Genomic DNA, 25,104 nt, shown 5'->3' on the forward strand with positions numbered 1-25,104 from the left:
TGCTCCTTGGGAGCCTGCTTCTCCCTCTGCCTCTCTCTCTCTGTCTCTCATGAATAAATAAATAAAATCTTAAAAAAATAAAAAATATATAAAAAAGAATACTGGAGTTTAAAAATTTTAGAGAAAAACACACAACTGTGATCAAGACCATACCCTCATAGGAATGGTCATGTCAGTTGTTGAGTTTTTCTTTTTTCCCCTATAGTTCTGGATAGTCTCAATTTTAAAGTAGGATTGATACTGGAAAATATATTCCTTACATCACTCAAAATGAAAAACACAGTTTAGTAATTTTAAGAATTAAGGAACCTGAAACATATCAAATAGACTATTAAATGTTCATACTATGTGAACCAAGGCCATGGATTTTCTGAAGTTTAATTCCTCTGAACTACAAGCAAAATCCATTCTAGACATATTCTAAACAAGTTTTTATTCACTTAAGGGTAATCAGCTTCATTATTTGAGTACATGTCTTTTTTTTTTTTTTTTTAAGATTTCTTTATTTGAGGGTGGGAAGAAGGCAGAAGGAGAGGGAGAAGCAGACTCCCCACTGAGCAGGGAGCCCAACTCTGGGCTCCATCCCAGGACCCTGGGATCATGACCTGAGCCAAAGGCAGATGCTTAACCAACTGAGCCAGCCAGGTGCCCCTATTTGAGTACATGTCTTAAGGGAAAACAGAAACCCAGCTTTTTACTGAAATTTTCAATTTGCAATGATTTTTTATATAGCCAGTTTCTGAAGTACCAAATTAATTACTTAAATAATTAAATTATTATTTAAATTATCCAAGTATTGATTCTCCTTCTTAGTACCATACTACACTCTGCCTTGATATAACTAGACTGAATGGTGAAAAATATCTGTAAATCATATAACTGATAAAAGACTTATATCTAGAATTGAGATGTATTACAACTCATTAATATAAAAAGACAATCCAATTAACAATTGGCAAAAGATATGCCAATTTTTCTAAAAAAGATTTACAAATGGTTAATGAACTCATGAAAAGATGCTTAATATCATTAGCCATCAGGGAAGTGCAAATCAAAACCAGATGAAATATCACGTCACACTTACTACGATGGCTATACTAACAAAGACAGATATCAACAAGTGTTAGCAAGGATATGGAGAAACTGGAACCCTCACACATTATTGGTAAAAATAGTACAGCTACTTTAGAAAACAGAATGGCAGGGGCACCTGGCTGGCTCAGTGGGTAGAGCATGCAACTCTTGATCTCAGGGTTGTAGGTTCGAGCCCCATGTGGTGTAGAGATTAAAAATAAAATCTTTAAAAAAAAAAAAGAGAGAGAGAAAGAAAATAGTATGGTAGTTCCTCAAAAGGTTAAACACAAATACCATATGATCCAGCAATTCCACCCCAAAGTATATGCCCAAGAAAAAATTGTATGTCCACACAAAACTTACCCATTATGTTCACAGCACTACTCATAATAGCCAAAAAAGTAGAAAAAAACCTGTGTCCATCAGTGAATAGATGAACAAAATGTGGTATATTCATACCATAGAATATGATCTGGACAGAAAAAGTACTGATACATGCTACAACATGGATGAACCTTGAAAACATGTTAAGTGAAAGAAGCCAGGCACAAAGGACCACATACTGTGTCTACATGAAATGTCCACAATAGGCCAATCCATAGAGTCAAAAAATAGACTGACAGTTGCCTAGGCTTGGGGGTAAGGGGACTGATGGAAAATAGGGAGTGACTGCTGATGGGTACAGGGTTTCTTTCTGGAGTGATGAAAGTGTTCTAAAATCAACTGTAGTGATGGTTTGTTTAGTTCTGTGAATGTACTAAAACCATTGAGCTGTATCCTTTAAATAGGTATGTAAATTATATCTCAATAAAGCTGTTATTTAAAAAAAAGATAGTTATGAAGTTGCCACATGAAATCTGAACCATTACATTTTTTAAAACTAAAAACTTCAGCCTTAAAATTTTATAAATGAAATACATTCAAGCCTCAATATTTATAAATGTGACATATTATGAATAATTCAAGGATAATACATCTTTGCTAAACTTTTGTGAGATAGCACCATATTATACATTATATACTAAGAAAATTCTAAAACACGCCATTTCTTGAAATTTGTTAGTTTGATATCAAAACTAACTCCATAAAATGGGCACTGTTTTCCTTTACATTTTCAAAAAAGCAACTTACCAAGCTAACATATTGACTAAGTAGGGAAACTAGTTCATACCCAGTCTGATTCTAAAACTCATTTTCTTTCCCCTAAACATGCTGCCTCCCTAAGAGGAATAAGCTAGCAATCAGAAAACCTACATTCAAGTTAAAGTCTGAGATTGTTCCTTCCCAGCTATTTGCCCACTTTGTTTTTTTCTTCAATAAATCCAAAAGGATTACTAATAAGGATCAAAATGAAATAAAAAAACAGGACATGTTTTTTGTATACTATAAAATTTTATTATAATTATTTTTATTATTTAAAATAAATTTGATTTTCTAATAATAAAAATAAACTTTAAATATCAGAAGAAACATTCCCATAAATTAAAAGTCAGAAGTTAAAACTGCCACCAGAAGAATGGTCAGAAAAAGGCTTGTCTTTACCTCTGACACTGTCAGGGTTCCCTTTATCCTTACATAACAGAATTTTGACCTCTAAAAATGCCTGGATGGTAAGACTGTATATAAAAATAGAGCTACATGCTTTCAGCCATCACTACACCATTAAACCACATGGAAACCAAAAAAGCATGAGGGAAAGAGCAGGATCATTGTTTTCTCACCCAGAATTATAACTAATAAAAGCAACAATTTTCATACCTCTACCTTCAAGTTTAGGATTTTGAAGATTAATCAAAGAAATCACATCAACTCTAAAAGGCTATCACAAAGCGGTTCTATGAAATACTCTGATTTAAAGTCATTTTTTAAAGAATGTTCATAAAATACTGCTGCACAATAAAAACAAAACATAACAATGTTAGTTAAAATTCACTGAGCACCGGGAGCACTCTTGATTTTGGCTTGGGTCATGGTCTCAGGGGTCATGGGATCCAGCCCCATGGCAGGCTCCATGCCCTGTGTGGAGTCTGCTTGTCCTTGTACCTTTCTTTTGCCCTCTGCTCCCCCACCCACCCGTTTGCTCACTCAAGCTCTTGCTCTCCCTCTAAAAAAGAAAATTCACTGAACACTACACCCAAAAAACAAATAATCCAATTAAAAAATGGGCAGAAGACATGAATAGTCATTTCTCCAAAGACATACAGATGGCCAACAGACACATGAAAAGATGCTCAGCATCACTCATCAGCAGAGAAATGCAAATCAAAACTATAATGAGATATCACTTCACACCTGTCAGAATGGCTAAAATCAAAAACACAAGAAACAACAAGTATTGGCAAGAATGTGAAGAAAAAGGAACCCTCTTACACTGTTGGTGGGAATGCAAACTGGTGCAGCCACTGCAGAAGACAGTATGGAGGTTCCTCAAAAAATTAAAAATAGAACTACCCTATGATCCAGTAATCACACTACTGGGTATTTACAGTAGAATACAAAGACACTAATTCAAAAGGATATATGCACCCCTATGTTTATTGCACCATTATTTACAATAGCCAAATTACGGAAGCAGCCCAAGTGTCCACTGATAGATGATGGAGAAAGAAGATGTGGTGTGTGTGCATACACACACATACACACACACACACATACACACACTGGAATATTATTCAGCCATAAAAAAAGAATGAAATCTTACCATCTGCAACATGGATGGAGCTAAAGAATATAATGCTAAGCAAAAGAGAGAAAGACAGGTACCATATGGTTTCACTCATATGTGGCATTTAAGAAACAAAACAAAGGGAAAAAGAGAGAGACAAACCAAGAAACAGACTCAACTATAGAGAACAAACTGAAAGTTACCAGAGGGCATGTGGGCAGGGGGAGGGAGAATGGGTGAAACAGGTGATAGGGATTAAAGAGTACACTTATCATGATGAGCACTGAGTATAGAATTGTATAGAATTGTTGAATCACTCACTATATTGTACACCTGAAACTAATATAACACTATGTTAAAACTGTATTGGAATTTAAAAACTTAAAAAAAAAAAAGGAAAAAAATTCACTGAGCACTTATATGTCAAAAATTATGCTAAGAGCTTTATATGCTTTATCTTATTGAATCTTTACAATAGCCCCTTAAGATATTACCACCATTTTATAGGTAAGGAAACTGAGAACTATCTTTCTAATAAGTGACACTGAGGTCATAGAAATAAGGAACATGGTATTTGAAACTCTCCAGTCACCCGTCCACTCAAAAGATATGGCACTCGTAGGTAGCCAGGCACTCATCTACACACAAAAATGATGAATCAGAAGCCTATATACTCTACTGCATTATACTCTACAGACACAATTTTTGCTTAAAAAAGAATAAAGATAGAGAAATGTCTCTACCTTGAGCTTGAGCTCAGATTCAGAGGTGTCCTGGGTAAAGCCACAGGAACAGACTGTGTCAGGCTGTGGGGCTGGTGGTGCTATAACGGGAAGGACATCATGTTGTCTGTGCTAGTCCTGGCCCCTGGACTCCTATTCTAAGCTATGTGGAGAAAGATGCTACAAATCTACTTCATGTTCCCATGAAGGAGTCCAAGACACAGAGACATACTTATGTGACACAAAATGAGAAAACTCATGTCTTCAGAGTAAAACACAGCTCAGTTTGAAGCACCGTTACGATTACAAGAAATGCAGTACTACTCCGGCAGCTCCAGATTTTGCAACTTTAACACCCGAGGACATAAGCTGGGCAAAACGGCAGAAGTTAGCAGAGGAAATTGACCAGACACAAACAGAGGAGTGGAATGTGACAAAACTGAGTTTCTGCGGAACATTTTGGAGCCTCTGAGAAATAACCGGATGAGGTAAAGGATGATGAAGGTCCTACTTCAACAACAAGGGCCAAGAATCAGCGACTATTGTTATTTTCACTCTTTCATATCCATAAAAGTGGTGGAAACTGGAAGGTATTAAAAATAATTGGAAGGAAATGCCAGAATTTTAACAGGTCTATCTCTGGGTGGTCTAATTTCAGGTGATTGTTACTGCCTTTAAATTTCTGTATTTCCCAAAAGTCATCTACAATGAACAGTGTTATTTTACAATCAGAGAGTAAAAAAGGTTTCTACCTCAACCATTCAATTCTAGTAATATAAAAATGCTATTTTAAGATTTTCAAGCCAACACCAAAATCTGTTTCTCAGACCTCCAGAAAGCTACACCTTGTTATATATGCAAAGTAACCATCACTCTTTTTAGGATTGGGAGTATATTTCATTATGGTTATACATTTCAATCAAGACAAAAGAAACTAGAGGCGCCTGGGTGGCTCAGTCAGTTAAGTCAGTTAAGTGTCTGACTCTTGATTTTGACTCAGGTTATGATCTCAGGGTTGTGAGATGGAGCCCCACATGGGACTCCACACTGTGTGTGCAGTCTGCTTAAGATTCTCTCCCTCTCCCCTCCCAATTTACACATGCACTAGCTCTCAAAAAAAAAGAAAAGAAATGATACCCACCACATTTATTTATACCCCATTACATTTACTGTGTGGTTTTTAGTTCCCCCGTATTTTAATATCCTGTTCCAAAGCAGGAAGTTCATTTTCATTGGCAGACCAGTCTTAAAACTTAGGACTAGCAGACCTAAGCAAACACAATATTACTAAAGATGAAGAACTTCTGAGCTATACCATGAACCTCATCAAATAATTTATATAAATCATCCACTGTATACATGGTTGTGCCGTTTCTCAAGCAACATAAGCTAACTTCCTAAAATGGTGAAAGTAATCAAGTCCATAATTGTTAAAATGTTCTATAGCCTGTCTTTGGAAATTCTTAGGTAATACAGAAAAGATCATAAGTATCTCTGTAAACATAATCTTAAAGCCCATTTCATATTAAGATCGTTTTTTAAAAGCAGAAATAAAATCTGAAGCATAATATCCCAGCTATTAATTCTATACAACAATATTTACTTAGGAAAAAATTTAAAAAAAAACTGTTTTGGATACTTGGCAAAGCTGCAGCTTCTTAACAGTGTTCATGAAAAGTATGTTTTCAGTAATGAAAAACTTTAAATTCAGTCATACATTTCAAAAACGAGGTCACCTTCTTACCTGGAGATTTGATGTCCAGCATAGAGGAGCAGGGCAGTCAAAAAATACAGGTAAAGCTGAACCAGATGCTGCCTGGGCAAGGTTAGTAGCACAACACTTAAGATATAACCTGTAGTAGAAATAAAAAGAAATTATAAATAAAATACGATTCTAATTTAGTCTCCCAATTAATTGAAGTAAATTATTTTCCAATTAGGTTTCAACAATTTTGAGGATTTTTACTTCACTACCAAAATAAGTTTAATACAGTAAAAATCACTATGGATTATCTGTTGAAAACAAAGCATTTTTCACTTTTTTTGTAGATTGTTCTACTTTATAATCAAAACAACACACAAAGGTACAGCAGGACTCCTCTCATTATCTACCCTTACTTGATGTCCACTTATTTGTTCTACACCAATTCTCTCATTCTCTAGTCCCAGAGGAAGAACTGTCCTTAATGTCCCTCTCTAATGCTGCCTCTTCCACTTGACTCAAGGTCTTATTTTTCCAACTCCTAAACACCCTCTTTCTCCTACATCTTCCATCATCCCCAACACCAGTGCTCACCTATTTTCAAAGGATGTATAGGGCTCCTCCTCCAATCTTAAAGAAAAACTTCTCTTCGTGCTGATTTTTCCTTTTTCTATTACCTATTTTTCTCATTCCACTGACAAATGTTATAAACTATCTCTACCAATGCTTCCATTTTCTAACCATCCACTACTCCCTCTTTATCCTCTACAGTCTACAAACTCTACAGAGCCCTCTTTACTCTTCCACTCTTAAAAACCTCAGAAGTCAACAACTGCCTACTTGTCAAATCTAAAACATCCTGCTTATCCTTGTCCCAGAACCTGAAGCAACAACCCTCAAAACTGGCTCTGGGGATTTTCTTTAAACCTCCAAATTCTCCCCTCCACTTTCTTTTTATTCCCCCAAATGAACATAGGAAATTTAGTCCCTGAACAACTGTTTTTCTCTCTATAAAGTATCTAGCTCAAAGAATTTATGTTGTTGCTTCAAACATACCATTCCAAATGTATGTTATCAACAAAGTTACTGAGAATCTACCTATTACACATACACAAAAAAGTAATCACTTCTTATTCTAAGCAAACATCTCATATCTCACAATGCCAGAGATATATACCACTTAAATGTTCTCATATACATGTACAAACTGAGCTCCCGGCCTCATCCCTCAACAGGCTAGCTCACCGTCTTTCTCTCCTAAATCCCACTCACTCTGACTCAAACCCAAGTCATCTTTTCTGTCATCACCAAGTCCTGCTGAGTCTTCCCCAGTAAGTCTCATGTCACCCTTCCTTTCCAGTCCCTATGCCCCATCCCAGTCCACTCTGACAGGACAGTATACTGCTATTCTTGCAGTCTCTTTCCACCCTCATCCATCCTATACTTCAGTACACAACCATCCCTTTCATCTAGACAACTCTCTTGCTCTAAAACCTCCAAAAATTCTTAACTTTTCAGTCTGACACTCTAGGTCTTGCAAAATCTGGTTCTAGTCTAATCTTCTAGAACTATTTTCCACTTACTAATGAGTCTTTATTAGGGCATGGATATCCCTTCTTAGTACCCAATGCTTCTCTCACGCTTAAAGCTAAGGAATCAATCATGCTTAAAGCTACAGAAATAGGAGCAATATGCTAGGGACTAAAGAGGCAGAATCCAGATTTCCTATACACATCCTAACTTTAAGAACAATCCAACAGAAACTAGAGATAAGTATTTCTATTTGCTTTTAATTTCTTAAAATAATTTTTCCAATTTATTTTGTTAATCCCTACCTCAAAGGACTTCAGAGGTATTTAAAAGAATGTTTACTATATTAAGCAAGTATGTTTAGTGTTTGTGGCTAAAGGATTCAATCTACTGCATGAAACATCTCCTTAAATTCTCTTTTAATGAACTGTCTTTTCCTTTCCAGATATTCCTATTTTTCCCTTCTCATGCACATCTCATAAAACAGCTGCCAAATCCTCATTCTTTCAATTATCCAGTCACTCAACCAATTATTACATGCAAAGTGTGACCCATATGCATTCCTAGACATGGTAGGTCCAAAGAATAAAGTAATCACAGTTTAGGAAAAAATAAACATGGACAAAAGTATGATACAATATTGGTGCTACAATAAACAAGTATTAGAAGGGCTACGGTTGATTAAATGATTAAGTTTGACCTGGACCTAGAAGGCTGAATGGATTTTTACCAGGCTAAGAGAAAGAAGAAGCGTTCTAGGAAAAGAAAATAGTAGGCATGAAAACCATTAAAAAAACAAAGGGTATTTTCAGGAAACAATAAACTCTTAGGTTACACTAGAATTTGGTGTAAATAAAAAAGTACTGGCAGATGATGCCGATGGAACTATCGCCTCAATAACGTACACAGTAATAAGGAGCTCAGACTGGGCCATCAGTTCTCAAATCCTTTAGATACACTTTAGGTGAGGTAAGAAGACAAAAAACAAAACAAAAACCCTATGCCTCACCTATACCCCCATTTCACATTCCAGCGGAAAAGTAACTCTGTGATAACAACAAAATATATCACACAAGAAGATTCTTAAGCAATTATGAATTCTGCTAAAGCAAGAACAGTATGAATTAGTTATCTGAACTACAACATGTATATAATCTATTTGAAAAATAAAAGCCAAAACCACTGCTGACACAAATATGCATCACTATTCACTCTAACAAACCACAACAAACTCAACTGATAATGATGAAGCTAACGCAACAGTAATTTATAATTAAAACGCAAGACCAGCAGCATTTAAAGATGATGACCTACCTAAAATAACATTAATGAATGCTCCTAACAAAATGTAGGAATTTCTGCTATTTAAGGGTGATTTTAGTAATGGGGAAAAAGAAATGAGGACGTGGAATAAATCAGCAGCTTTGGTATGGAGTTAGCAGGGTCAGCTATGAGATATTTAAGTTAAGTCTTAGTGGTGATCTATGGGTGAGTGGCTGAGAACAAGGAAGTGAAGATGATTCTGATGTTTTAGCCTGGGTAGTAATCAAGAGGATAGCTTTGCTATTAAGATAGGAAACACAGAGGGGCGCCTGGGTGGCTCAGTCGTTAAGCGTCTGCCTTCGGCTCAGGTCATGATCCCAGGGTCCTGGCATTGAGCCCTGCATCGGGCTCCCTGCTCGGCCAGGAGCCTGCTTCTCCATCTCCCACTCCCCCTGCTTGTGTTCCCTCTCTAGCTGTCTCTCTCTCTCTCTGTCAAATAAATAAATAAATAAAATCTTTTTAAAAAATTAAAAAAAAAAAAAGATAGGAAACAAAGAGGAGGAGGTTTGACTTAAAGTAAACATGATGAGTTCAGTGACCATAAATTGAAGTGTCTACAGAATATTTAGGTGGAGATGTCTAACAGTAGTTAGAAATTCATTCAGTATCAGGCATTAGCTAGGTGCTGGGAATACTGAGATAACAGACAACCCCATTCCTACCTTAAAGGAGCTCACAATCTAGTTAAGAAAGTAGACAAGCATAAGGACCCTTAGAATGCAGAGTAAGTGCTATGGAAGAGGTATGAACTGGGTGCCAGGGGATAATAGAGGAGGAACAGTAACAGACAGACTAGTGGTCAAAAAAGCAATGGAAAGTGGAGATAGAGATTTGCAGCCAAAACTATGTGTGATCACACAAACAACAAAAGATGAAAATTAAACACAAATTCTGGGCCCTATCAACACTTAAGAAGTCTAAAGAAAAAAGCAAGAGTCAGAAGGAATGGTCTGAAAGTTAGAAGAATCCAGAAACACTGTCCTGAGGAAGCAGTCAACAACTTCATAAACATGGGAAGGTCTGCAGAATGAGGACACAAATGAAGCTTGAGTTTTTACATTTTAGGTCAGTCACTAATCATTTTAGTGACTGCAGTTTCAATGGAATTATTCTCATATCTACTCTTCCCTTTCCAACTTCGACAAGGCTAATTCTGGCTCTCAGTACCTCTTGCCTAAAATCTTTTTTTTTTTTTAATGTTTTTTATTTATTTATTCATGAGAGTCAGAGAGAGAGAGAGAGGCAGAGGCAGAGGGAGAAGCAGGCTCCCCGCCTAGCAGGGAGCCCGATGCGGGACTCGATCCCAGGACCTCAGGATCATGACCTGAGCCAAAGGCAGACGCTTAACCATCTGAGCCACCCAGGCGCCCCCTCTTGCCTAAAATCTTAACTGGTCTTCTTACCTCTGGTTTCTCCACCTGCCCTCCCCTCCCCAATTCAGCAGTCTGTACAACACTACCTAATCACTTTTCTTAAAATGCAGTTCACCTGCTCTAAATCCTTCACTGACCCATAACTACATACCAAATTAAGTGTAATACCTAATATATGTACTCAGGTCTTTTCACAAATGGCCCCACTCTGCCTTTTCAATATTATTTCTATTTCCCTTTTTATATTCTACATTTTGCAAAACAGTTCTATAATTAACATTCCACCAATTATATTTAAACAATCACTTCTTTTTGCTGTTCTCAGAACCCACACTGGAAAGCTTCCCAATTTGAAAGTACAATTATATTCCATAAACATGAACTTTAACCACACCCTACCTTGATTTTTAAGCTCTTAATAACAATTAAAGGATATAAAAGGGGGAAAAGTCACAATTGCAATAAAAAAAAATCTAGGAATGAACTTAACAATAAATGCCCAAGACTTCTATAATGAAAACTTTAAAACACTCCAGAAGGCTCAAAAGAAATCTGGAACATAGGGAGGCTCTCTATGTCATACATAGAGAAGAGTTCACATCTTTAAGCTATCTCTTCATCCTAACTTAAACTAAGTAATTCTAAAGTTCACATAGCAAACAGTATCAGAAAAACTCTGCAAGAGAAATAAAAACCAATGAAGGGACTAAGTCCAGACAGTAAAATATAGTCTAGGCATTCAATAAGACCACACATTGAAAGAACAAGAAAAAATATTCAGAAATGAAACCAAATAGATGTGAGAATTTAGTATATAATAATCAGTGAGGAAAAGTTGAACTATTGGGCGCCTGGGTGGCTCAGTCGGTTAAGCGACTGCCTTCGGCTCAGGTCATGATCCTGGAGTCCTGGGATCGAGTCCCGCATCGGGCTCCCTGCTCAGTGGGGAGTCTGCTTCTCCCTCTGACCCTCCTCCCTCTCGTGCTCTCTGTCTCTCATTCTCTCTCGCAAATAAATAAATAAAATCTTTAAAAAAAAAAAAAAAAAAGTTGAACTATTTAACAAATACATGGAGAATACCAGATAGTTATCTGGGGAAAAAAAATTTTTACCTCTAACACAATGTACATGCAGATAAAATCCTAAGTGAAGCAAAGATGTAAATAATGAAACAAAAATAACGGAATAAAACATGATAGAGAAGTCTTTTCTAATGATTGAGTCAAAATTCTAAGTTATAAAAAAGGAAATTCGACCACATTAAAAACAAATTGTGCATGTCAAAAAAAAAAAATCATAAACCAAAATCAAGACAACCAAAACTGGAAAAAATAATTTCAACCCAAATTGAAATTCAACCCAATAATTTCAACCCAAAGGGCTAATTTCCCTAATGTATACCAAACTCCACAAATCAGCAAGAAAAGGCTACAACCCACAGGAGGCCAGCCTAACTACTCTGTTGGTGCTGTGTCTCCCTTCAGCTTGAGCTGTAGCCCCAATAAAGCCTTGCCTGTGCCTTTGGGGAAAAACAAGGGGGGGGGCTAAAATCCCATAGAAAAGTGAGCAAGGGACACGAACTGACAACTCTCAGAAGAGGAAACACACATTTTTCTTAAACATGTAGATAAATACAATCTCACTCATAATAAGAGAAATACAAATTAGAACTAGTTAGAACACATCCATTTTTCACCTACTAGAGTAGCCAAATTTAAGAGTTCGGTAACATTGTTTTGATAAGGATGTAAAACTGCAGGAACTCTCAACCACTGTGCAGCTACAAAACAGTAAAACCCTATGGAGAGCAATATCGATCAGTATTACAGATATGTATACTCTTTCACCCAGAAACTTCACTTCTAGTGATTTATCTCAAGGCTATATTTGCACCTATCAAAATCATAGCTATATAAAATTATTTAGTGCAACACTAAATGAAAATGCAAAAAAGAGTATTTAGTTCAATGAATTATGGTATAGCCATACAAGGATACTATGCCACTACAAAACAGAATTGGGAGGGCTGGGGGGAAAATAAGGCCTTAACCATTTAATCAGAATCTTAAAATTTGGCATAACAGAAAGTGTCAACATAAAAACAGAGAACAAAGCTTTATTTCATGAATATCTAAAAGCAGTAGTTATGGCTCTGTGATACATCATTAAGTTAAAACAAACAAAAGGTCGAGAACAGTGTATATCATCCTATCATTCGTACAAAAAGGAAGACATACATTTATAACTACATATTTAATATCTTTATACTGACATAGGTACATAAAAACATGTCTAGAATTTTCCACAAGGAAATAAAACTAGCTACTTGCTGGGGCCCAGAAAACTTAGTGGATAATGACCAAAGAGGAACATACTTTTCACTGTACACTTCTTATGTTTTGATTTTAACATAAATAAATGTAGAAGTACATTACTAATTTTTAAAAGTAAGAATTTTAAAAATGTACTTAAGGGTGAAATTTGGTAAACTGGAACATTATGTAAACACTACCTAAATACTTTGACACAGAAGTTACTCTAACCAAAAACCTGTTCAAGCTGAAAATGTCTATGTAGATGGTGTAATCACTGAGCTTATTCTACCAAAGCATGTAGTAAGCGTATTTAAGAAGGCTCAGTTGAGTTCCTAAAGTTATAAGGCAGAGTATGAACTTCAATGGACGAGAACCCATTCAAATTTCTAAAATTAATGTTTCTGGTTATTAGGCAGCTGCTTTTAAAATAAATATTTCAGTCTATTCAGAAATAATATATGTGATAAGCACATTTTTTTAAACCACAGTGTGAATTACTTTGCTGATTAAGCTAAACATCTAAGCCAAGTACCGAATTGTTCTTCTATAACAGATTGGAATTATTTTCCAAAAATTGGCTAACATACAAAGCCTTTAATAAAGGGCTGAGAATTATAGTGTTTTGCAGCAAAAAAGAACCTTCTCATTTCACAGAATTTCCCAAGGTAGTGCCACCTAAGAGAGATGAATTTATTGTACCCAAATGTTCTGCTTCTAGTGTGTTGCCTTTTCTACTGTACTATTCTTCTTCCCACAATGGCTTACTTGGGAATCTCTTAGAGCTGTAAGGGGTTTTCAGGGCTAAGCTCTGGAACCCAAAAAGTCCTTCTACAGATAAAAATAAATCTCACAGAAACAGGACAGACCCTTCACAATTTTATAAAACATATACTTGCATGGGCAATTCTAATAATAAAAATATTATTAAACCACTATAGTACATCATTCAAACCACATCTTGAGTTATACAATAGCAATGTCAAGTGAAAATATATTATTGCTATCATTACATATAAATAAAAAATTAACCTAAAAATTAAGGATCTTAACTTTCATTCTAGATAAATTTTTATGTTTCCTTCCTGTATTTCTTTTTTATTTCTTTTTTTTTCTTTTATTTTTTCTAAGATGTTATTTTTAAGTAATCTCTGCACCCAAGGGGGAGGAGCTCGAACTTACAACAACCCTGAGATCAAGAGTCACATGCTTTACTAACTAAACCAGCCAGGCACCCCTCCTGCCTGTATTTCTTGACTTTAACTTCTTTAACCTCTCAATATTGCTTTTACTGTTAACTCCAAATCATACCAATTATATTTCAAGGAGTCTTTTTTAAAAATATTATAAATGTCATTTCCAACATTTCATTTAACTGAAATAAATGCCTTATGTTCAACTGATGTTAATGTTCTGGAACAATAAAGAATGTTGCATTTAAAAAGCTTTCTGAATTACTAACAAACCCCAAAACAAACAAATTAGAACAGGCCAAATGTCTGGAAAGGTAGTTCTCATTATTTTCATTTTATCATATTAAAATCTAAAATGTTTCCTTCTGCTTTCTAGCTTCATCCAGTAAAATAAATCCAACACTGTTTTCCTCTAGCCCTAATAACTCATATGCGGTGGTAAGACCAATTACACTACAAACAAGATTCCTAAACATTCATCAATGGCTGTATCACTGTCATCTCAATGTAACCAAATTTCATTTCACTCAAATGTAAAAGCCTACAAAGACATAATTCAGAATGCCCACTAAAAGATTAGAAAAGGTAATGCAGGGGTGCCTGGTGGTTCAGTCGGTTAAGCGTCCGACTCTTGATTTCGGCTCAGGTCACGATCTTAGGGTCGTGAGATGGAGCCCTGTGCTGAGTATGGAGCCTGCTTAAGATGCTCTCTCGTTCTCCTTCTGCCTCACCCCCCACGCGTGCTCTCTCACTCTCTTAAAAAAAAAGAGAAAAGGTAATGTAGACACTTACCTACATAATGCATATTAAGAGCCAAATACTTATACTGGAAAAGAGGGTTGTTACTGAGGCTACTTCTTTGGATCTGCTGGAAGAAAGAGCTGACATCCCATCTGTACAGGACATCCAACAGCATGATGCTTGGCACCCTCAGGGCCACATTTAACACTGCTTCCAGTTTTTCCTTTGCAGCCATGTTTTTTCTTGGAGCAGACCTAAATTCAGGAGACATAATATATAAAATTAAGTCACGTCAAATAGCTTTTAGATATCCTCTTATGAATCTAAAGGACTGTCACAAACTACACAAAAACTATGTAACAACGTATAAAACTCTTTAGCCACATCTACTATTTCCAGGTATTCATAAAATAATCCTTGTATTGGGTTTTCACATGGGACTCTTTCAGTTCTTCCCAATCTGATTAAGTGTTAAGGCCTCAAAATTTATTTTTAAAAAGCTTAACTCCAACTCTAGGCACTAGCAATAAAACACCCTAATAATACTATAGTTTTTGTCCAATTAACTTGAAAGGAAAAATTCACTCCTATAAAATTGAGATTTATGTAGCTCTTTAAAAAGAGCAAATTTTAAGTGGTTATTATATGAAAAAAACCTAAGCTATTCAATAAAAATTTGGTAACTAAACATTCAGTTTGCAGCATCTCATAGTCTATTCTTTTCTGTATTACTTACAACCAAAACTGAAGTACTGAATTTATATGATACAGATATAATTCAGAGAACTCATGATACAGATAAAGAAAACATAGTTTGCAATATTGTTTACTTCAATCATTAAAGTTAAAATCTCCATCTGAAATTCCCATAATCTGCCTTCAAAGTGGGGAAATAATGCTTATCAAATTCTTCCTGTGATTCACAGATATGCTGGCACAAGGAAGAAGTCAGGCTTTGGAGTCTGCAGCCCCTGTCTTTGCTCAGCTGTTGATGAGCTGTAGAAGTAGAATAAAAAAAAAAAAAAAAAAGGGAAGGGAAGGAAATGAAAGATCTCCAGGACAATCCATTATTTAAAAGGACAATTCTGTGCAACACTGCTTTATATGATACAGCTTTAAATTAATCCAAAGAATTATGAGAATAAGGCAAACAGAAGTGGGTTAAAGACAATTTTAAGAGTAATGATAATTCTGGATTGTTGGCTCTGACAATATCCTTTTAAGAATTTTGCTGAGAAAGCTAAACAAATTTTCCAGCTTTGGCAGTAATTTCAGAATAACAGGACAAATGAAAACATTTATTTCTGAAGAAAATTACAGTGACAGATTGGTATGCTATGGTTAAATATTTGTCAGTATTTCCATTTTACCCTCTAATTTTCATAGCTTCCTAGCTCAGTTAAAAAAAAAAAAAAAAAAAGACATTGGGGAGGGATTTAAAAAAAAGGAGTTCAACTCGACAAACCATTATTATAAGTTTCTCAATCACTGAAAAACTGATTGTATTGATCACTGAGTGATCATATATCATTCCCATTACTCGGAAGTGATATATCCTAAGAATGCAAAATAAACATTTTCATAAATAAATACTAAATTCTGATTACTTTAAATGAACAAGACCACTTTAATAATTTTCCTACATAAGAAAAAATACTGTGAGAGAATCAAAAGTAAATGTTGTATCCTAATGGGAAAAAAAGCACTGAAAAATAAAAACTCTAATCAACATTTATTGCAAATTACAGCATTCAGAAACCTCAATTTCTCAAAGCTCATATTATTAAAAAAAAAATCTTGAGAATACACCAAAATATCACATTAACATCCTTTCAATAGTAGGGCTAAGGTGATTTTTATTCCCTTCTTTTTCTATTTGCCAAATGTCGAATATCCATTATTGGGAATTAAAAAAAGAAATTCCTTTGTAAAAAGTGTTAATACATCTAAGCTATCTAGATAACTAAGGAAATATACTTACTCAGGTGGTCAAAAAGATAACTCAGTTTGGTTTATTTCAAAGTACATAAACAGTAGATTTTTCTCACAAACCACCAGTCGTGTGAAAGTCATCACAGACTGAGATAGTAACATCACCGACAGGCTTTATACTAAACGGAGAAGTAACTCTTTTCCCATATTCTAGAATCCAATATAAATCACTACTGCTTTTGTAGGGACTACTACTGAGTTAATACTTGTGGTCTATATTTCTTTCATCTGACTTGGAGCCTTCCCCTTTTTTAATGTCTTGCTTTTTTTAAATGTACCCACTTTCACCATTTTTTGTAGCTCTCAAAAGGGTAAAGAAAAAAAATTTAAACTAAACAAATAACCAATCCTGCATCAGAAATCAAGATCTGAACAACTAGAGGGAAAAAATCTCCCTAATTCTTACAGAAGATCATCTCTATTACAAAAGAGGGCCCTTAGCAGAAGGGACAAATTCCCTCTCAATTACCACTATTCCTGCCTCACAAATAGAATAAAAAGAAAATCTTGAATTCCTAAAGCTCTCATTACAGAAGAATATCGGAGACTGATCCCCAAATTCTACTGTATAGTAAATCCAAGACTCAAATGTCTGAATTAAGGAGGACCTTGGATAGAATGAAATATGCCCACTTAGTAACAACTCTACTGCTCACTAAACATTTCACCTATTTCTGTATGTGAGCGGTATTTTAGCAAGTCATTGGCAAGCTGGCCCGTATATGGACACGGGGGAAACAAATTCAATATATGGAAAACTAAATATAAAATGCTACCCACAAGGAGCACCTGGGTGGCTCAGTCAGTTAAGCATCCAACAGGATGTCAGCTCAGTCTTGATTTCAGGGTCATGAGTTCAAGCCCAGCAGTCGATGTTGAGCTTACTTAAAAAAAAAAAAAGTCTAAAATGCTACCCACAAAAGCTGTGGAAATACCAAAAAAAAAAAAAAATCCCCCCCCCAACTTTATAATTTTGAACCTGTCTAAAGTGTAAGGGCCACATGATAGGGTGATCACCATCACAAGTAAATACCGCATACTATACTCCAGCACCTCACACTAAATTAACATCTCAACACAATGTGGAAACATTTATCTTGTTTAAAATCACTAAAATCGGGTGCTTGAGTGGCTCAGTTGGTTAAGTGTCTGACTCTTAACTTTGGCTCAGGTCATGATCTCAGGGTTCTGAGATCCAGCCTAGCATGGACCCCGCACTGGGCTCCCCACTCAGTAGGGAGTCTGCTTGAGATTCTCTCTCCCTCTTCCTCTGCCCCTTCTCCCCTTCTAATAAATAAATCTTTAAAAAAATAAATAAATAAAATAAAATCACTGAACTCATTCACATTTGCCAAGCCACTCTATTAGAAGCATGAAGTAAAAATGGAGATTTCTCTCCTGGGGTAAAAAGATTATATTTCTATGATGTTTGGTTCAAGCCTAATTTATTTTTTTCCGAGATTTATTATCAGAGCTAATGAGCATATTTCCAGGTCAGAGGAAGCTTAAAATTCTCTTAAAATCAAAACAATACTAGATAATCCTCAAAAATAAGCAGAGGAACTGAAAGCAAAGAAAATTTAAAGCCCTGATACTCCTACAGCCAAATATATAAGCTATTTCCTGCCCTGTACAGTTACACAAATTTTCTCCTACATCAAAGATTTTTATATTTCCTCCTTAAGTGTTATAAGAACTGGGAAAGTAATATGCCAAAACAACCACCTCAGCAAGTAATGTAAACTAAATGTGACTCAAAATTAAAGATGGTTTACACAGTGGGACAGCTTTAAAAAAAATCCTTTCCAAAAACAGCAAAAAAAGACTCAACAAATGCTAACCAAAAACAGCACCACAATGATTTCATTAAATGACTTTCCCAGGCTTGGAAACAGCAATCACTACTTACACAGTACTGTCCTGTACAAGCATAACGTTGCACAGTTCACCATTCATATTTGTGGGTTAGGAAACACAGGAGTCTCATTCTACACTTTCCTGAAAACACTGTGTTTTGGTTTTGAATATGAAGAAATCAAACAAATCACCCTGAACAATTCAGAAAATGTACATTTTTAAAGTCATGGCTTGTCTGTTGAAGAATTACGTTAAGAAAAAGGAACAGAAAATTCAATCTTACCAAAAAAAAGGATATTCACATCTCCTAGATAAACTCCTTTAAAAAAAAAAAAAAAAGCAAAAATAAGAAAGCTGTATGATCCAATTTTAAATTCAATACAATAGAAAATTTAAGGCTGGAAGTTTCTACACCTTTTTCTCCCATCAAAAGAAAAAAATCATTTTTCTTTGTCCAATCCAACGGAAAAAAAAAAATTCTACCATCCGCTAAAACCAATCTCAAGAAAGGTTTTTTGTCTGTCCATATGTTAGGATGGTAAGCCCTGAAAATGTTAGAGGGCAAAACTAGAGGCTAAAATCGTAAGTAAACTCAGCCCAAAACTGAGATACCCGGGAGGAGAACGCACTTCTTACATAAGCATTGGCACATGTTTTAAATATAGCTGGTCCCCCCCACTCCCACACTATTGCTACCTAACTTTGTATGTACCTGATTTCCACATAAACTACTAGCAATTCTGTGGTTTCTCGGTATCTCCAAAGTGGCAAAGATACGGAGTCCACTCTGAATAACCGGACCATCTTTCAACTCTTAAAGGGCCAGAGCGAGGGAATAAAAACTGCTATCTCTGCCATTGGGCGCTCAGCCTGGGTCACGACTGCAGCACCGACAGCTCATCCTTTGGGCATGATTCAAGATTCAGTAGAACGGCACAGTCCGTATTTTAAAAAATAAAGACACACAGTCCTCTCCTTTCCTTTCAAACTAGTTTCCTGTTTACTGCAGACTGCGATGCAAAGCCATCCATTAATCTCTGATGCCTTCTCACTGCAAAGCCCCCTTCCTCTCTCCCCGCACCTCCTCCCCCGTCACCCCCCTCCGCGCGCGCGCGCGCGCGCACACACACACACACACACACACACACGCCCTGCCTGCTGATCTCAGCTGCGTTTGAACTATAGTAACCCCAACCCAGCTCGCTGCAAAGCAGGCAGCGCAGCAGCAGGGCCGCCGCGGGGCTAGGGGATTACGTTCGCAAAAAACTCTGCCAGTAGAGAGGCCCTTCCCAGGGAGCTCCCCTCTTGCCTGGCTAAGGGTGCTGGCTCCGCGGCGCCACGCACCAAAAAGCTTTCAAAGACAGACGCGGGCGAAGTTCATCATCCCCGAGCAGCAAAGGGACTCATTCCTAAAGGGAGGGCAAGGGTCTCGGGTGGAAAAAGCAGAACAGGAGTAGGGTGGAGAAGGGATGGCAGACGAGAGAGGAAGCGATGGGAACAAAAAGGAAGGGATGGGGAGCGCTCTCACGGCAAAACAGGGCTGACAGATGGGATGCAGAGCAAATGGGCCCCTATTCAAAGTATGGCTTGTCAGGCCTTTCCGCACCCCCAAACAACCTTAAACCGCATAAAAAGAGGGAGGAGGAGGCTGAGTAGACCAAAGAAGGATAAGTCAAAAGAAAAATGGGAGGGAAGCTTGGAAGCAAAGTGGACAAAGACGCAAAGGACGGAAAGTTGGGAGTGGAACTGGAGAAAAGGAGCTGGAAAGGAGCAGCTAGGAAACGAGTAGCTCAGGAAGGGGCTTAGAAAAGGCCTCGAAATGGGGTCCTGGCGAGGCGATGGGGCAGAGCTCAGACAGAGGGCATCTTAGGAATGCCAGGATAGGTGAGGAATGTCTCCAGGAAGGTGAGTAGTTGGGAAGGCGGCGCACAAGGCCCGAGAGCTGGGGGAGGGGGCTCTGTGCGGGGCCCCGGGAGGGGAAGGCAGAGTCGGAGAGGGCCGGTGGGGGGCCAGGAGGTCCGCTGGAGCGACAGACGGTTATAAGGGAGGGGGCGCAACGGGTGAAGAGGGGATGGGGACACCGCCGACGCTGGGAGGAAGGAGGGAGGTGAACCGAGGCAGGGAGCTCCCCTCTTGTCTGGCCCCGGGGCGAAGGGGGAGAAGAGGAAGGAGCGGGCAAAGGAGTGGGGGAGGGGAGAAGGGAGGATGTGCGGGGGGCGGGGGGGGCGGGGACGCGACAGGATGAGAAGAGGCCGGCCGGGGCGGACGGCTCGGTCACCTGGGGTTGTGGCCTCCCTCCCGGCAGGGCTGTGCCGCCGGCGGGCAGGCGGGCTCCGCAACTCCCCGGCTCTCTCGCCCGCCTTCCCGTTCTCCTCCGGCGGCGGCGGCGGGGGCCGGGATGGCGCGGCTCACAGCGGCGGTTCCTCCGCGCCGGGCCTTGGTTGCAGCGTCTTGGGAGGCGGGGGCAGCGGCGGCGGCAGCGGCCCAACCCGTGCGGTCACCATCGTCCGCGGCGGCAGGCGCTCGCGGGTCGAGCCCCTCAGCAGCCGGCGGCGGCCATGGCCTATTGCGCTCGCTCCTCCCGCCCCCGGCGCTCTGCGGCGGCCGCTGTCCGTTCTCGCGCTCTGCGCCTGCGCGCGCCGCGCCCCTCCCCTCGACCCCGCCGCGCGCGCGCGCTCCCGCGCTCACTCACAATCGCACCGCGGGGTGGTTCCCGTGCCTCCCTCAGTACGTGGGCGGGAGACACGCGCCTCCCGCGGCCCACGCCGCCGGGCTCAGGCAGCTATGGAGACGCATACAACGCCGACACCTGCACGCGCACTGTGACACGCGCCATTCTGACACACGTGTGCCCTCACACTCCTCAAACACCGGGAGCCACAGGCGCTCACACCCACACTCACCTGCTGGGACCACGTGGGAGAGTTGGAGGGGCTGATCCTCACTCGGTGCAACCGCAGTAGCAATGATGCCAGAATTTTTTTTAACTCCCTCACTGACTGGACTAGACTGTCAACTCCATGGCGTCAGGGACGAAGTCTGTGATGGCTCAGCAATGCCTAGCACAGAACAGGCGCTCCATAAGCCTCTGTTGAATAAGTGAGTGGATGCATAAATAAATGAATTGAAAATGTTCACTATTTTTAATTTTAAATTTTCGCTCCTTGGTTTAAAGAATTTGTTCAAAGAATTTTACTGTAGTATGAAGTTAAATGGTATTTGTTTCTTTTGGTTCAAGTTTCAAAACAGAGATTAGTGTATACACCCCCTTCCCAAGGGTCCCACTGACCAGCGTTCTTACCTTAATTTAAATGTCAACGTATCTTTTAGGGCAGAAACTTCCCCACTTCCCAAAACAAAGCCTGAAGCACGTCGTGTGTGCACAGAACAAAACAAAGATGTTGCTAGTCTTCTGAGCTTCCGCAGGGATTCATTCCCCAGTTTTTCTAGGACCTCACGGAATCTCCACAAATCCCTCACCCCCACCTGCCCCCCTCTCCCCAGAAAAAAACAAACAAAAAACCAAAACCCTACACTGTTCCTTGCTGTGTCTTTGGTTAGTTCCTGGAGAGCCAGTCGCTACTAGAAACCAGTCTGGCCTTTGATGTTGGCAGCGACTTCTGTACACAGAAGATACACACCCAGTAGGTAAAATGTTGCAACTATACTGGATCAAACTGAAATTGTGAAACCTCAACTTTTGCATGTTACAAGAGAAATTAATGTACTTTAATCTAAATTTCTGTGTTGGGGACCCTCCTTGGAAATTCAAGTTTCTGTCCTCCTTATTTTAAATGGTAAACCTCCAATTCCTCACAACCTTTGTATCTTGCTAAAATTGTAAAAGTAAGCTCTACATTTAGCAAATGTAATTCCTGGAGGCATCAGTCTATCAGATTCAGAGGAACTTCCCTTCCACCAGTTTGATAGCTCTATAGAAATGAAGCTTTAAAAATTTCTGGGAAGTGGGTTCATAACTCTCCATAGACAGCCTTTCATCCTGGTGCCTTAGACTACTTTAGAATAATCAAGCCTGCTACATCCTAGAGAGGCAGTTTTATGAGTCTCTTTATATTTATAGCCTGGTAAGTAAGAAATTACAGAGGCCACATGACTAATGACTAGAATAGAAAACTGCCCAAGATAGCAAAGCCTTATTCCTTGGTTTCCTCCCCATTTTAACAACTTACTACTGACTCAGGCAAGAAAATGTAAGGCCAGAAACAGATTACAAAGAAGTCAAAATCTACATAACCTTAAATTCTAATTGGATTTATTTATTCTTTTAGGGTGAATTGCAGAATCTTGAAAATACTCCTTTAGTATTGTTACCGGATTTGTGTGTTTTGTTTAAATGGAGGAAGAGGTTACCTCAGTTCTCACATTTCCTTTTTTAAAGGGGAAAAAAAATGGCTTCAAAGTCCTATAACCCTCACTAATAAGTACTCCAGACTTGCAAAAGCAGGAAAAAGTCACATGTCTTTTTCACCTTTGAATTTTACAGCAGCTGCCTATAAATGGTAAAGTTCAAAACAAGCAAAGAAAATTACTCTGGTAATGAAAGGGTTACTGCTATTATATTGCTGCTAATCCAGTTTCGGGAAAGCTCCACATTGCCAGATACAGGTAACCGAATCAAAGTAAAAAGACAAAAAGCGGAGAGAAAAACTGCGGGTGGGGCTGTAGAGAAGATTGCTCAAATAAAAAGCAGCCACAGTGTAGAAAGTACTTTCTAGAGGCACCCAAACTCACCCAAAACAGCAAAGGTCAGGAGCAAAACTTACTGTTAAGTACCTGGAGCCAGGCTTAAGAAAATGCTCAAATGCCACAACCTCGCCGTGAAAGGAATTAGCTTCAGGGCCAGAAGTAAAGAACTGGAATGTTTATGACTGTGGAATGGGAGACCATTCAGGATTCCAAAGGTTATCTTCCTGTTCACTAAATGTATCCAACATTGAGGAGGAAGTCAGCATAAAGTTTGGAAAAATGCATGTTTGTTACAGCCCTAGCCGTTCCAAAAGACTAATCCCTGAATGCCTTATGAAACCAACTATTGCTAATAATCCCATAGAAATTGTCCTCTGTTGCAAATCTGCAGATAATTGACAGCCAATTCACTACGCCTTCTGGATCCAGAGATAAGAGCTCATATAACAGACTTCATTTAATGGGGCCCAAATCCAAAAAACTCAGATAGCCAACACTGGAAATATGGGGGAAAGGAGACTTATCATGTATTCATTTATTCACACACTTTCTTCCTACGGGCACTTTGAGGTTTTCTCTATGTAATTCCAAAATTAGTTAACTTTCTTGAATAGAAGAGTCAAATATATAAAAATTTCGTTCAACCTGACTACCCTCATGGTTTGATTTTGAAAGTCAGTTCTAAGAGGAAAACTAGTTTTCTTCAGCAACATGGTTCAGTAAAGGGGAAATTAACTCTTTTTGAGATATAATTGAGATACAATTCACATACCATACAATACACTTTTAAAGTGTACATTTCAATGGTTTTTAATAGATTCACAGAGTTGTGTGACCATCACAATCAATTTTAGGACATTTACATCCCCACCTCCCTTCCAAAAAAAACAAAAAACAAACAAAATGAAAAACCCCTGTATCCCTTAGCAGTAACCCTCTTTCTCTCCAGCCTTGGGCACCTACTAATCCTTCTGTGTCTTACAGATGTGCCTATTCTAGACATCTCATATAAATTAAGTCATACAAGATGTGATCTTTTGTGTCTGCCTTATTTCCCTTAGCAACATGTTTTCAAGGTCCGTCCATGTTGTAGCATGTATAATTATTTGATTTATTTTTACTGCCAAATAACATTCCTTTGTATGGCTATATCACATTTTGTCTAGCCATTCATCAGTTGATAGACATTTGGGTGATTACCACATTTTAGCTGTTACGAATAGTGCTGCTACAAACATTCATGTACAAGTTTCTTTGTAGACACATGTTTTCATTTGTCTTGGGTATATACTTAGAAGTAGAATTGAATTACCTGGTCATACGGTAACTCTGTGTTTAACTTTTTTGAGGAACTGCCAGACTGTTTTCCAAAGTGGCTGCTTCATTTTACATTCCCACCAGCAGTGTATGAGGAGAGATTTACTCTTAGATTCAGATACCCCTACCTGTTAGATATGGGACCCTGTGCCAAGTGTTCATAATTTACAAACATCTCCATATGTCATCTGTAAAACAGGGATAATGACAGTTTCTATTTCACAGGGTTATAATAAAAAATAAAATAACATATGCTAATATTCCCAGTACAAAATAAGCCCTCAGTATATGTTATTAGTGGCTCCCTCGGTCTTTGTATCTGGTTGGCAACATTTATTCTGTAATAAAATCAGATAGAGATAAAATTATAACTCCCTATTAACAGTAAGAAATGCATACACATGGTGCTGAATAAATATTTTTCATGGATAATTGGAAAAGCAATAGAACTTATACTGGTTTAATAACAAAATAAATTTATCTTTTTCTGCCTCCTGTAGACCTAAAGAAAAAATATAGAAACAGGTCCTATATTTGTTTGGTTTGGATTTTTCAGATTTTCCCACATTTTTTTATTTCCCCAGCTTTTTATCTTG

The 25,104-nt window shown here is 38.2% G+C and overlaps 1 protein-coding gene across 2 annotated transcripts in view; it reads right to left on the minus strand.

Annotated features, from left to right (window-relative positions):
- RNF145 (ring finger protein 145) overlaps positions 1-21,093 on the minus strand; it is a 54,825-nt gene extending 33,732 nt beyond the window's left edge. The window contains exons 1-4 of one of the 2 annotated variants that reach the window (XM_081826253.1): positions 20,763-21,093; positions 18,768-18,803; positions 14,687-14,889; positions 6,206-6,314 (exon numbers count right to left, since the gene is read on the minus strand). In XM_081826253.1, coding sequence (XP_081682379.1) covers positions 6,206-6,314; positions 14,687-14,870 — 293 coding nt within the window. In that variant the 5' untranslated portion in view covers positions 14,871-14,889; positions 18,768-18,803; positions 20,763-21,093. The remainder of the gene's footprint in view (positions 1-6,205; positions 6,315-14,686; positions 14,890-18,767; positions 18,804-20,762) is intronic. The other variant, XM_081826252.1, reaches the window with a different exon arrangement.
- Between the last annotated feature and the right edge of the window lie 4,011 nt (positions 21,094-25,104).

This window comes from Leptonychotes weddellii, chromosome 7 (genome assembly GCF_054177405.1).
Source record: "Leptonychotes weddellii isolate Sample4059 chromosome 7, ASM5417740v2, whole genome shotgun sequence".
Classification (NCBI taxonomy): domain Eukaryota; kingdom Metazoa; phylum Chordata; class Mammalia; order Carnivora; family Phocidae; genus Leptonychotes; species Leptonychotes weddellii.